Source organism: Leucopleurus acutus (assembly GCF_964270905.1).
Source record: "Leucopleurus acutus genome assembly, chromosome: 19".
Lineage (NCBI taxonomy): Eukaryota > Metazoa > Chordata > Mammalia > Artiodactyla > Delphinidae > Leucopleurus > Leucopleurus acutus.
Window position 1 is genome coordinate 12,743,091 of NC_139161.1, and position 14,753 is coordinate 12,757,843.

Consider the following 14,753-nt stretch of genomic DNA (forward strand, 5'->3'; position numbering starts at 1 on the left):
AGGGGCTTTACGAGTGCCCACTCATCCGTTGTCTGGAAAGTGCCTGTCTAGCGGGCTGGAACCGCTCCCACTGCAGCCCCGCGCGCCTGCAGACGGCTTTGCAGAAAGACCCCCGGGACCTGAACTCAGCGCGCGTGCTCGGGGAAGGCTGCGCAGCCGGCTTGTGGGATCTTGTCACCCCACCCAGCTCTCTGGCCCCGCCTCACTCGGGGTCGGCACCGCCTCCGCGCGCAGTATTTTGGCGGCCGGCGCGCTCTGTAGCGGGGCCGGCGCGCAAGGTCGGAGGTCGTGGGGCGGGGCCGGCGTTATTGCCGTCTTCTCTGTCTCAGCAGTCTTGAGCGTTCGGTGCCTCGTGTCCCACGACCCGCGCCCTGCGCGCGTGTGGAGCCGGCTGCGAGTCTGCGGGCACCGTCCGGCCGCCGAGGATGGCCTTGAGCGAGGAGCCGGCCGTGGGCGCCGTGGAGGATCCGGTGGAGGACCGGGCGGAGGATGCGGCGGAGGACGCGGCGCTGGCCTGCTGCGCCTCTCTCGAGTCGTTCGGCGAGAGCGCGGAGACGAAGGAGCTGCTCGGCCGCCTACCGGCGGTGCTTGGAGACCGCGCGGCCCGGGAGGGCGCCCTGGAGCGGTTCCGGGGTGTGTGCGGGCCGGAGGAGGGAAGGGGGCAGCGCAGGCTGTGCAGGTCTCCTTTCTTGCGGTTCCAGACACGGGCGCGCGCGTGAGAAGTGGAGAGGGCAGTGGGCCTCCTGGCCGACCTCCGTCAGGAGGAGGCGGGTGGACCTCCCTTGGGCGGCTCGTCTCCAAGTTCTGTCTCCAGCCTGCCCTGGGACCACAGCAAAGAGCATTTCCTCCGAGACAGCTGTGTGGACAGGGCAGTGGAAGCAGGAGAGGCGAGAACAGGTTGGAGCGGGCGGGGGCCGGGCTGGCTGTGCGGTTGTGGGGCCCCCACCCAGAGCCTTAGCTGTAGGCAGCGCCCATGGCTCTGCCAAGACTGTGCAGGACAGCGCAGGATGTCGGATAGGCGCACCGTAGGATGCTTAGTCATTAGTCTAGGTTCTCCAAGTTTAGACGGACCCTTGTATTTGTCTATAACGGGCAACTTCCAAATGACTCCTTAGGATCCCGTGGTTAGATAACTATGTAGGGTTTTGTGATTCAGTAAAACCGTCCTCGAGGACCCTTTTAGGTAAAGAAATTTCTATATAATTTTGTCTTCATGGGTTTGTAATGACAACTCTGAACTTCAGGAGGTGGCAGTGTGGCTGGCTGAGTGGAAAGAGCACACACTTCGGCAACTCAACCCTGGGCTTGAATACCCCTCTGCCACTTGGGCTAGTTGCTTGATTGTGCTGTTTCTCTGGCTGTCGGCTGCGGTTAGCACTGAAAATACCTCTGGCGTAGAACTGTCCTGAGGGTGAGGTGTATATCCAGGGACCAGTGAAAGCCCACTTTCCCATTCCTAGGGGGTGGTCAGGTGTGGAGGTGTGTGGTGCATAAGAACTGCCGTAACCCAAGTGGTCGTGGGATCTGATAGGAGCAGTTCTAGCTGCTGGTAGGAGTGGAAACCAGGCTGCATGGGATTAAGGAGGCCGTGGTGTGAGGCCTGGGAGGGCATGTGGCTTGGTGTGTGTGGCAGAGGAGAGTGAAGGGTGTGGAAGGTGTGTGTCTAATGAAGGGGAGAACTCAGCTTGGCTGTCAGCAGGCCGTGAAGGAAGGAAGAAGCGAGGACCTGAGAGGAAGGTGTGCTGAGCAAGCAGAGGGCAGAGGCCAGGGCACAGTGGCCCTGAGGAAGTGGGTGGGTGGGGGCTCACTCCAGCTGGCCTGTGCTCTTGGGAGCTGCCCTGCAAGTCAGCGTGGGAAAACTCGAGTGTTTCCCAGGCTCATGTGCATGTTAATTCTCACATTGTTTTTCTTTTTAGTAATAATGGACAAGTATCAGGAGCAGCCTCACCTGTTGGACCCACACCTAGGTAAGAATAGAGGCTGAGGATTTTGATTTTTGATCGTTCAGTTACAGATGATTGCAGAGACCTTGGTGCATGGAGTGTGTGTGTGTGTGTGTGTGTGTGTGTGTGTGTGTGTGCGTGCACTTGCGCACAGGCAGAGGGTATCAGGATAAAGTGCCCGGGCCTTACTGGTTAATGGGGCCTACAGTAGTAACACCTGCTCCTGGCAGTGAACTTGAGAAGGAGGAAGGTAGTGATAGTAATTTCAGTTGAAGGGCAGCATGGTATGGGGGTTGGGGTCACAAACCCCGGGGCTAGACCACCTAGATTTACATCCCAGCTCTGCCACTTAGCTGCTCTGTGCCTGAGTTTTCCGCCCGTGATATGGGGTCATCAGCGCTGCTTGCCCCCAGGGCTGTGGAGATCTTAGACACATCACCAGGGAGACACCAAGGGTTAGCCTCAGTGTGCACACAGGTGCCTTTTAAAAAGTGGGCTGGTGCTGTGCGTGCTGGTTTTTCTTTTTTAACAGGTTTTGTAGAAGGTAAGTTTTCTGAACTCTCAGCTATCTCAGGCAGAATAAATACATTTCATGCGTGGTTGGCAGCTTGGCTGGGTGGGGATGGAAGGCATGGGTCCATCGTCTTCCCTCATCCAGTTATGCCATGTCCAAATCTGAGTTTCTTTTTCGGGAGGCTTTTCTAGAACCTCATATTTTAGGAGGGTATGACTCGCGCTCGGCCTTTTTTCTTATGCTGGGCATTAGCTGGACAATTTTAGGCTAAAGACTTGCATCCTTTGGTACAGAGAACTTTACTTCTGGTGTGTTTTTGATCGTTTCTCTGTTCTGCCTTCTTCTGGTGTGCCTGTGAATTTCCAGGAGTGATCCTCTGGGTCCCTAAGCTTTTCCCTTATAGTTCTGCTTTTGGATCTTTGTTTTGTATGTAGAAGATGTTCTTGAATTTATTTCGACAGTTGTTTTTACTTTATAAGAGTGCTTGTCCTTGGTTTGGTATATTTCAAAGTTGTCTTACAGTTCCGGTTTTCCTCCCTGGGGAGCACACACCCAGCTGCTGGGCCCTGTGGCCCTGTGAGGAGGGTCCTGCTGTGGGCCTCCTAGCCCAGAATTACCTTTTGAGTCAGGCACCAAGCCTGGTTTCCAGCTCTAAGCCCTTCAGCCTACTCTCTTCAGGACACCTCTGTCCAGGATAGCTCTGTGCAGTGATGGAATGTTCTAGATCTGTGCGTCTGGTAAGGTCACCACTAGCCACATGTGACTGTGGAGCACTTGAAATATGGCTCGTATGACTGAGAAACTGAATTTTATTTTATTTTTTGTTTTTTTTCTTTGAATCTTAAATTTTATTTAAGTTAAAAAAACCCAAATATGGCTAGTGACTGTGGTATTCTCCACTCGCAAGAGTAAACCTTTAGGGCTTCCCTGGTGGCGCAGTGCTTAAGAATCCGCCTGCCAGTGCAGGGGACACGGGTTTGAGCCCGGGTCTGGGAAGATCCCGCATGTTGCGGAGCAGCTAAGGCCGAGTGCCACAACTACTGAGCCTGCGCTCTAGAGCCCGCGAGCCACAACTACTGAAGCCCGCGTGCCTAGAGCCTGTGCTCTGCAACGAGAGAAGCCACCGCAATGAGAAGCCCACGTATCGCAACGAAGAGTAGCCCCCGCTCGTTGCAACTAGAGAAAGCCCATGCGTGGCAAGGAAGGCCCAACACAGCCAAAAATAAAATAAATAAATTTATTGAAAAAAAAAAGTAAACCTTTAGTCTTCTGCCTGTATGGGCACGGTGCTGTGGCCTGGAGCCTTGGACCACTCCTCCTGTTTTCAGCCCCACCTTTGTCCTACCCTGGGCTGACCCCGGCACCTCAGGCCTCTGGCCTCCCGGCTGTGACCCACCGCTGGGCTCTGCTTCTGTACTTCCCCTGTGCAGCTCAGTTACAACTTGGAAGTCACTGCTGAAGTCTCTTAGCTACTGTTTCTTCTGTTCTCTCTTTCCTTGTGGATTTGTTTCTCTTCGTTGATTTACTGGGGTTTGGAGGTGGGGGGTTGCTGAGGGAAGCACTGGAATCACCTGCTTTCCTGGTCTCTGTTCTTCCGTGAGTGCTGTGCTGTCTTTCCGAGTCTCTCTGAGCTGAGTTCTGGCTGTTCTCTGTTGTTCCAGAGGTTCTCCTCTTTCCCCTGGGGTCAGCTTTTCTTTGTAATTTGATCTTTTCATCTTGCTGGTTCTGTCCGTGTTTCAGACCAAATGGATGCAGACAAGGGCTCCTCTGCTTCTGTTTTGTAAGTTGGAGCATTTTCTTTTTCTTTTTTTTGGGTTTTTTTTTTTTGAATTATTTATTTTTTTATAGAGCAGGTTCTTGTTAGTTATCTATTTTTTTTTTTTTGTGGTACGTGGGCCTCTCACTGTTGCGGACTCTTCCGTTGCGGAGCACAGGGTGCGCAGGCCCGGTGGCCATGGGTCATGGGCCCAGCTGCTCCGTGGCACATGGGATCTTCCCGGACCGGGGCACGAACCTGTGTCCCCTGTATCAGCAGGCGGACTCCCAACCACTGCGCCACCAGGGAAGCCCCTAGTTATCTATTTTATACATATTAGTGTATATATGTCAATCCCAATCTCCCAATTCATCCCCTCCCCCGCCAGTTCCCCCCCTTGGAGTCCATACGTTTGTTCTTTACATCTGTGTCTGTATTTCTGCCCTGCAAACTGGTTCATCTGTACCATTTTTGTAGGTTCCACGTGTATGCGTTAATATACGATATTTGTTTTTCTCTTTCTGACTTACTTCACTCTGTATGACAGTCTCTAGATCCATCCACGTCTCTACAAATGACCCAGTTTCGTTCCTTTTTATGGCTGAGTAATATTCCATTGTATATATGTACCACATCTTCTTTACCCATTCGTCTGTCGATGGGCATTTAGGTTGCTTCCATGACCTGGCTATTGTAAATAGTGCTGCAGTGAACATTGGGGTGCGCGTGTCGTTTTGAATTATGGTTTTCTCTGGCTATATGTCCAGTAGTGGGATTGCTGGGTCATATGGTAGCTCTATTTTTAGTTTTTTAAGGAACCTCCATACTGTTCTTCATAGTGGCTGTGCCAATTTACATTCCCACCAGTGGTGCAAGAGGGTTCCCTTTTCTCCACACCCTCTCCAGCATTTGTTGTTTGTAGATTTTCTGATGATACCCATTCTAACTGGTGTGAGGTGATACCTCATTGTTGTTTCGATTTGCATTTCTCTAATTAGTGATATTGAGTAGCTTTTCATGTGCTTCTTGGCCATCTGTATGTCTTCTTTGGAGAAATGTCTATTTAGGTCTTCTGCCTATTTTTTGATTGGGTTGATTTTTTAATATTGAGCTGCATGAGCTGTTTATATATTTTGGGGAGTAATCCTTTGTCCGTTGATTCATTTGCAAATATTTTCTCCCATTCTGAGGATTGTCTTTTCATCTTGTTTGCAGTCTCCTTTGCTTTGCAAAAGCTTTTAAGTTTCATTAAGTTCCATTTGTTTATTTTTGTTTTTATTTCCATTACTCTAGGAGGTGGATCAAAAAAGATCTAGCTGTGATTTATGTCAAAGAGTGTTCTTCCTATGTTTTCCTCTAAGAGTTTTATAGTGTCCGGTCTTATATTTAGCTCTCTAATCCATTTTTTGTTTATTTTTGTGTATGGTGTTAGGGAGTGTTCTCATTTCACTCTTTTACATGTAGCTGTCCAGTTTTCCCAGCACCACTTATTGAAGAGACTGTCTTTTCTCCATTGTATATCCTTGCCTCCTTTGTCATAGATTAGTTGACCATAGGTGCGTGGGTTTATCTCTGGGCTTTCTATCCTGTTCCACTGATCTATATTTCGTTTTTGTGCCAGTACCATATTGTCTTGATTACTGTAGCTTTGTAGTATAGTCTGAAGTCAGGGAGTCTGATTCCTCCAGCTCCATGTTTTTCCCTCAAGACTGCTTTGGCTCTTTGGGGTCTTTTGTGTCTCCATACCAATTTTAAGATTTTTTCTTCTGGTTCTGTAAAAAATGCCACTGGTAATTTGATAGGGATTGCATTGCATCTGTAGATTGCTTTGGGTAGTATAGACATTTTCACAATATTGACTCTTCTAATCCAGGAACATGGTATATCTCTCCATCTGTTTGTGTCATCTTTGATTTCTTTCATTGGTGTCTTATAGTTTTCTGAGTACAGGTCTTTTACCTCCTTAGGTAGGTTTATTCCTAGGTATTTTATTTTTTTTGTTGCAGTGGTGAATGGGATTGTTTCCTTAATTTCTCTTTCTGATTTTTTGTTGTTAGTGTATAGGAATGCAAGAGATTTCTGTGCATTAATTTTGTATCCTGCAACTTTATCAAATTCATTGATTAGCTCTAATAGTTTTCTGGTGGCATCTTTAGGATTCTCTATGTACAGTATCATGTCATCTGCAAACAGTGACAGTTTTACTTCTTCTTTTCCAATTTGTATTTCTTTTATTTATTTTTCTCTCTGATTGCCGTGGCTAGGACTTCCAAAACTATGTTGAATAATAGTGGCAAGAGTGGACATCCTTGTCTTGTTCCTGATCATAGAGGAAATGCTTTCAGTTTTTCACCATTGAGAATGATGTTTGCTGTGGGTTTGTCATATATGGCCTTTATTTTGTTGAGTTAGGTTCCCTCTGTGCCTACTTTCTGGAGAGTTTTTATCATAAATGGGTGTTGAATTTTGTCAGAAGCTTTTTCTGCATCTATTGAGATGATCATATGGTTTTTATTCTTCAGTTTGTTAATATCATGTATCACATCGATTGATTTGCGTATATTGAAGAATCCTTGCATCCCTGGGGTAAATCCCACTTGATCATGATGTATGACCCTTTTAATGTGTTGTTGGATTCTGTTTGCTGGTATTTTGTTGAGGATTTTTGCATCTATATTCATCAGTGATAATTGGCCTATAATTTTCTTTTCTTGTAGTGTCTTTGTCTGGTTTTGGTTATCAGGGTGATGGTGGCCTCATAGAATGAGTTTGGGAGTGTTCCTTCCTCTGCAATTTTTTGGAAGAGTTTGAAAAGGATGGGTGTTAGCTCTTCTCTAAATGTTTTATTAGAATTCACCTGTGAAGCCATCTGGTCCTGGACTTTTGTTTGTTGGAAGATTTTTGATCACAGTTTCAATTTCATTACTTGTGATTGGTCTGTTTATATTTTCTGTTTCTTCCTGGTTCAGTCTTGGAAGGTTATACCTTTCCAAGGATTTGTCCATTTCTTCCAGGTTGTCCATTTTATTGGCATAGAGTTGCTTGTAGTTCTCTCTTAGGATGCTTTGTATTTCTGTGGTGTCCATTGTAACTTCTCCTTTTTCATTTCTAATTTTATTGATTTTGGTCCTCTCCCTTTTTTTCTTGATGAGTCTGGCTAAGGCTTTATCAATTTTATTTATCTTAAAGGACCAGCTTTTAGTTTTATTGATCTTTGCTATTGTTTTCTTTGTTTCTATTTCATTTATTTCTGCTCTGATTGTTATGATTTCTTTCCTTCTACTAACTTTGGGTTTTGTTTATTCTTCTTTCTCTTGTTCCTTTAGGTATAAGGTTAGATTGTTTATTTGAGGTTTTTCTTGTTTCTTGAGGTAGGCTTGTGTTGCTATAAACTTCCCTCTTAGAACTGCTTTTGCTGCATCCCATAGGTTTTGGATTGTCGTGTTTTCATTGTAATTTGTCTCTAGGTATTTTTTGATTTCCTTTTTGATTTCTTCAGTGATCTCTTGGTTATTTAGTAACGTATTGTTTAGCCTCCATGTGTTTGTTTTTTACGGTTTTTTCCCCCTGTAATTGATTTCTAATCTCATAGCATCATGGTCAGAAAAGATGCTTGATATAATTTCAATTTTCTTAAATTTACCGAGGCTTGATTTGTGACCCAAGATGTGATCTATCCTGGAGAATGTTCCATGTGCCCTTGAGAAGAAAGTGCAATTTGCTGTTTTTGGATGGAATGTCCTTTAAATATCAATTAAATCTATCTGGTCTATTGTGTCATTTAAAGCTTGTGTTTCCTTATTAATTTTCTGTCTGGATGATCTGTCCTTTGGTGTAAGTGAGGTGTTAAGGTCCCCCACTATTATTGTGTTACTGACGATTTCCTGTTTTATAGCTGTTAGCAGTTGTAACAGCTGTATGGAGAATCCTTCATTTACCTAAGTATTTGTTCAGAGTTTGGTCCCTGGTGAGTGATTCTGGGGCTACAGCGATTGCAGACCCCTCCCTGCTTTGGGCCCCACTGCACCTGCTGGCTCTGAGCTCTCCTTGGCTGTGCAGGTGGGCATTTATGACATGGCCTTCTCTGCCTGCTTGATTTGGAGCTGCCTTTCTCCCAGAAGTCCTTTTTTTTTTTTTTTTTTTTTTTGATGTGGACCGTTTTTAAAGTGTTTATTGAATTTGTTACAATATTGCTTCTGTTTTATGTTTTGGGTTTTTTGGCCGTGAGGCATGTGGGATCTTAGCTCCCTGACCAGGGATCAAACCCACATCCCCTGCAATGGAAGGCGAAGTCTTAAACACTGGACCACCAGGGAAGTCCCTCTCCCAGAATTCTTTACAACTGCTTTCTCCCTATTCTTGCAGCTGGTCAGGACTTTCCATTTTGTGCAGCTGTACTTTTATTTTACTGGGTCTTAGGAGCAGTGAGAGGCAGATGTGTGTAGACTCCTGTTTTGTCCAGTTTTGTACTCTTGCAAGTAGCCCAGCAAACATCCTTAACACACCTCTTTGCGCAATTTCCAGATACTTTGTTAGAGTAATTTTCAGGAAGTGGGAGTGGTGGGCTTTTGATACTTCAAATTCACCTTATGTTTCCATCCACAGTATATCAAAGTGTCCTTTTCTTTACATTGTTGCCAAGACTGGATTTAAATATTTGAAATCTTTACCAACATAAAGTTATCTATTAAAGGATGAAAAGGGATCATGTGCTTTTATTTTGCATTTTGTTGTTTCCTAGTGAGGGTGAATTTTTTTTTTTAACATTTATTGTTACATTTGTACAGTATTTCTCCCTTTGTGAATTGTCCATTCTTATCCATTCACTCAATGTTTTTACCTTGTTCTAAACAATTTTTAAATGAATCAGTTAATCATCATAGTAACCTCATAATACTTGTGGAAGGTCATCATTATTATTATTAATTTATTTTTTTGCACATGCAGTTTATTTAAAATTTTTTTAAAATTATTATTTTTTAAATTTTCAGCTGTGTTGGGTCTTTGTTGCTGGGTGCAGGCTTTTCTTTGGTTGCGGTGAGCGGGGGCTTCTCTTCATTGTGGTGCGCAAGCTACTCATTGTGATGGCTTCCCCTGTTGTGGAGCATGGGCTCTAGGCACACAGGCTTCAGTATTTGTGGCATGCAGGCTCAGTAGTTGTGGCTTGTGGGCTCAGTAAACTGTGGCTTGCAGGCTCTAGAACACAGGCTCAGTAGTTGTGGCCCACAGACTTAGTTGCTCCACAGCATGTAGGGTCTTTCCAAAGCAGGGCTTGAACCTGTGTCCCCGGCACTGGCAGGCGAATTCTTAACCGCTGCGCCACCAGGGAAGTTCTGGAAGGTCATTATTATTAACCACAGTTTACAGAGAAGAAAATGCAGTAGAGTTCTGAGAGGTTAACTTACCCAAGGACATACAGCCAGTTAGTGTTCCAGCCAAGATTTAAATGCAGACAGTCCACTCAGACCCTCAGACTGAAGATGATGAGAAATCTACAAGTCCTCAAGGCTGTTTTAAACAAATGCTTTAAAAATTCTCTAAATTCTGGATTCTAGTATTCTTTGATCAGCCCTGTCTTCTTTCTTCCTGGGAAAGCTTGCAAGCCTCGTGAGTGGTAACTGAAGTTTGGTGGGTACTAGGTGAGGGCCAGGTACAGGGAAAATGCATCTGATGTCTGAGATGTGAGCTTGCCTGAGGCTGGCAGTGCTGCAGGGGAAGGGCAGGGTGGTGGGCTCCCCAGGCCACCTTTTATGGTCGATCTTGGGTTCATGGCAGTTCCCATTGGGAATGCCCATTGCTCAGGAGGTGAAAGGTGGTGTGACCCTTGTCTCTCTAAGTCACAGCCTTGGACCTGTGGCACTGCCTTTATTCTTGCCCGAAACCTGTCTTCATAGTGGATCACAAAATAGTAACACTTACTGTGAGTTGTTCAGAGTGATCTGAATGAGTTTTGAGAGTTTAATGTAAAGTGAACTGGAAAAGGTTCCTTTTAGAAAAAGGAAACAATAGTTGTGGATGCTGGTCCTGGACCTACTTCATGATGTTTGCTTTTTCCTTTTAATGTTACATAGTATATTTTGTGTACTCAATTTTAAAATATATATGTATATTGTCAACTATCAGTCTCTTCTTTTGTGTTTGGCCTTTGGTAGTTTGCTTTAGAAGTTTATTTTTCGTATTCCTATTGTGAGCCTCATTTGTTGAACGGTCCAGCAGGCTACCCCCAACCCTAATGTGAAATGCCATTGTAAATGTGTGTTAAATACTCACATATATTGGCCTTTGTTTCTAGCCTTTCCGTTCTGCTCCCTTAATTTAGCTCTATGCTCTTTTATCCTTGTCCTTTTGGTTTGCATTAATTGCATTGTAATTTGTTTTGTCAGAAATCGACCTTCTTACTTTTCTCACTGTTGTCTTGCCCTTTCATTAATGCAGATGCACTTCAGAATTATTTTATCACGCCCGGAAAATTCTTTTGAAATTCTGTTAAATCCACAAATTCATGTAGGGAGATTCGACATCTTTACAAGATTGAATTTTCCTCTCTAAGAACATAGTATTGTGTCTCTAAATTATTCACATCTTTTGTGTCTCTCAGTAAAGTGTGGTAATTTTCTTTAGGTGATTCCTGGGAACATTTTTTTAGGTTTATTTCTAAGTATGTTTTTTATCTTTTATTGCGCTTGTGAAACTGTTATGTTTTCTAACTGATTTTTGCTGGTGTACAGCGAAAGTATACTTTGTATACTTATTTTGTAAATGGCAACACTGCCATGGAATATATGTATACACACATATTTTAAAAAATAACAGCTTTGGGCTTCCCTGGTGGCTCAGTGGTTGAGAGTCCGCCTGCCGACGCAGGGGACACGGGTTCGTGCCCCGGTCCGGGAAGATCCCACATGCCGCGGAGCGGCTGGGCCTGTGAGCCATGGCCGCTGAGCCTGCGCGTCTGGAGCCTGTGCTCCGCAATGGGAGAGGCCGCAACAGTGAGAGGCCCACGTACTGCAAAAAAAAAAAAAAACAAACCAAAAAAACCCAGCTTTATTGTGATATAATTTATATACCATAGGGAATTCCCTGGTGGTCCAGTGGTTAGGACTTGATGCTTTCACTTCAGTGGGCCTGGGTTCAATTCCTGGTCAGGGAACTAAAATCCTGCAAGCTGCACGGCACAGCAAAAAAAAAAAAAAATTATTTTTACATACCATAGAGTTTACCCTTTTAAATGTATACGTGTTTTTTAGTATATCACAGAGTTGTGCATCCATCACCACTAATTCCTGACCATTTTCATCACTCCAAAAAGAAACTTACACTCATCATCAGCGGTCACTTTCTATTCCCTCTCCGTCCAGTCCCTGGTAACCACGATCTGTCTCTGTGGATTTGTGTATTCTGTGCATTTCATATAGTGGAATCAGGCAATATACGGTCTTTTGTGACTAGTGTCTTTAACTCAGCATAATGTTTTCAAGGTTTAGTGTGTAATGGAATACTTCACTACTTTTTCAGTTTCTTTTGAGTTTCTAAAAAGGTAAATAATTATATGGTTTTTAAATAATGTTAACTTGATCTCTTTATTCATGGTATATACCTTTTTATTCTTCCTTTAAAATTTTTTAATAGTTAACTTTATTGAGATATAATTTACGTACAATAAAACACACCCTTTTTTTATTGTTTGTTTGTTTTTGTTTTTGTTGCGGTACACGGTCCTCTCTCTCACTGTTGCGGCCTCTCCTGTTGCGGAGCCTCTGGACGCGCAGGCTGAGCGGCCATGGCTCACGGGCCCAGCTGCTCCGCAGCATGTGGGATCCTCCCAGATCAGGGCACGAACCCGCGTCCCCTGCATCGGTAGGCAGACTCTCAACCACTGCACCACCAGGGAAGCCCCCAAAACACACCCATTTTAAGTATACAGTTTGAGCTTTGCAGATGTATGCACCTTCCCTACTATTAAGGTGTAAAACATTTCCAGCACCCCAAGAAGTCAGTTTATGTCCCTTTGCAGTCAAGACCCCCACCCTGGCCCTGGGCAACCAGTGTTCTACATACTCTCTGGTTTCTTCTGTTGAAATAGTATTTCTGAGACTCATCCGTGTTGTTGCATGTGTACCAGCAGTTTGTTCCTTTTCTGTTGAACCATACTTTATTCTTTCACTTGTTGATGGGCTTTTGGGTTGTTTCCAGCTTTGGGCTGTTACTAGTGCTGCTATGAATATTCACAGACAATTCTTTGGGTGGATGTATGTTTTCATTTCTATGTAAGAGTGGAATTGCTGGGTGTATAGTAAAGGTGGGTTTTATGATAAACTGCCAACATGCCATGTTTTCGTAAAGGTTGTATGTACCATTTTACATTGCCAGCAACAATCTATGAGAATTCCTGTTGCCCTACATCCTCAACAGCACTTAGTATTGTCAGTCTTCCTGATTTTAGTCATTTTAGTGGGTGTGTAGTGGGATCTCATTGTAGTTTTAGTCTGCATTTCCTAGGTGCAAATTGCAACCTTTTACAGTTATTAAGACTTGTAGCCCAGCATATGGTTCTGTTTTGTTCAGAATTCCATGTGTACTTGAGAAGAATGTCTTTCTGCTTTTGGTTGGAGTGCTCTATAAATGTCTTTTTTTTTTTTTTTTTTTTGGGGGGTACGCAGGCCTCTCACTGCTGTGGCCTCTCCCATTGCGGAGCACAGGCTCTGGATGCGCAGGCTCAGCAGCCATGGCTCACGGGCCCAGCTGCTCTGCGGTAAAGGGGATCCTCCCGGACCAGGGCACAAACCCGCGTCCACTGCATCGGCAGGCGGACTCTCAACCACTGCGCCACCAGGGAAGCCCTATAAATGTCATTTAAATAAGGTGGTCAGTAGTGTTATTTGGGTCTTTTATGTCCTTACTGATTTTGTTTTCAGTTGTTCTATCAATTCTTGGGAGAGGAGTATTGAAATCTTCAGCTCTATAGATTTGTCTCTTCCTCCTTTCAGTTCTCTCAGTTTTTGCTTTATCTTGAAGTTCTTTAATTTCATGTATGCTCTTGTAGGATGGTTAAGTCTTCATGATGAATTGATCCTTATATCATTATAAAATGTCTTCTTTGGGAATTCCCTTGCTGTCCAGTGGTTAGGATTCTGCGCTTCCACTGCAGGGCGCCCGGGTTCAATCTCTGGTCAGGGAACTAAGATCCCGAAAACTGAGTGGCACGGCCCCCCAAAAAAAGTTCTCTTTATCTCTGTAATAGTCCTTGTTCTGAAGTCTATTTTGTCTGATACTGATGTGGCCTCTCCAGCTTCCTTATAGTTAGTGATTGCTTGGTGTATCTTTCTTCTCCCTTTTACTTTTTTTTGTTTTTTAATAAATTTATTTATTTTTGGCTGCGTGGGGTCTTCGTTGCTATGTGCGGGCTTTCTCTAGTTGTGGTGAGCGGGGTCTGCTCTTCGTTGCAGTGCGTGGGCTTCTTATTGCAGTGGCTTCTCTTGTTGCGGAGCTCGGGCTCTAGGCGTGGAGGCTTCAGTAGCTGTGACACGTGGGCTCAGTAACTGTGGCCCGTGGGCTCTAGAGCACAGGCTCAGTAGTTGTGGCGCACGGGCTTAGTTGCTCCGCGGCATGTGGATCTTCCTGGACCAGGGCTTGAACCTGTTTCCCCTGCATTGGCAGATGGATTCTTAACCACTGCACCACCAGGGAAGTCCATCCCTTTTACATTTAACTAGCTACATTTTTATTTTTAAAGTGCATTTCATGTAGGGAGAATGTAGTCGGGTCTTCCTATTTTTAAAATTCAATTTGGTAATCCTTGCCTTTTAATTGTAGTGTTTAGGTAATTTAATGTAGCTCTCAATTCTTGCTCTTTGCTTAGTATTTGTCCCATCTGTGTTTTGTTTCTTCTTTACTCTTTTGCCTACCTTCTTTTGTATTAATTTAGCATTTTTTGGTATTTGATTTTGTTTCCACTGTCATCTCATTAGCTGTTCCTTTGTTTTATATTTTTAGTGATCGCTCTAGGATTTACAATATGTGTCCTCAATATGTATCACAGTCTACCTTCACATGATGTTACCCTGTTTCATGTATAATGTGAGAGCCTCATAGCAGGACTTCCATCTCCCGTCAATTTGTCATATATCTTGCCTCTGTGTATGTTGTAACCTTACAGTGTATTGTTTTTACTTTAAACACAGTTATTTTCCAAGGAAATTTAAAAATGAGAAAAAAGTCTTTAATATTTATCCATGTTTTACTATTTCCATTTTTTTCTTTGCTTTCTGTAGATTGTAGTTTTCTGTCTGGTAGTTATTTTCTGCTTGAAGAATTTAACATTTCTTCTAGTGTAAATCTACTGGTGTTGAATTCTTTCAGCTTTTGTTTGACAGTTTGCTTCACTTGCATTTTTTTTAAAAAATTATTTATGCTGTGCCACTTCTTAGTTGTGGCATATGGGATCTTTTTTTTTTTAGTTGTGGCACGTGGACTTCTTAGTTGTGGCATGCTGGGTCTTTAGTTGAGGCATGCAAACTCTTAGTTGCAGCATGTAGGATCT

The 14,753-nt window shown here is 44.1% G+C and overlaps 1 protein-coding gene across 2 annotated transcripts in view; it reads left to right on the forward strand.

Annotated features, from left to right (window-relative positions):
• The first annotated feature begins 300 nt into the window (after positions 1-300).
• Positions 301-14,753, forward strand: part of TBCD (tubulin folding cofactor D) — a 177,329-nt gene continuing 162,876 nt past the window's right edge. For both annotated transcript variants that reach the window (XM_082861645.1, XM_082861644.1), the window contains exons 1-2: positions 301-633; positions 1,917-1,967. In XM_082861645.1, the coding sequence (XP_082717771.1) occupies positions 426-633; positions 1,917-1,967 (259 nt within the window). In that variant the 5' untranslated portion in view covers positions 301-425. The remainder of the gene's footprint in view (positions 634-1,916; positions 1,968-14,753) is intronic.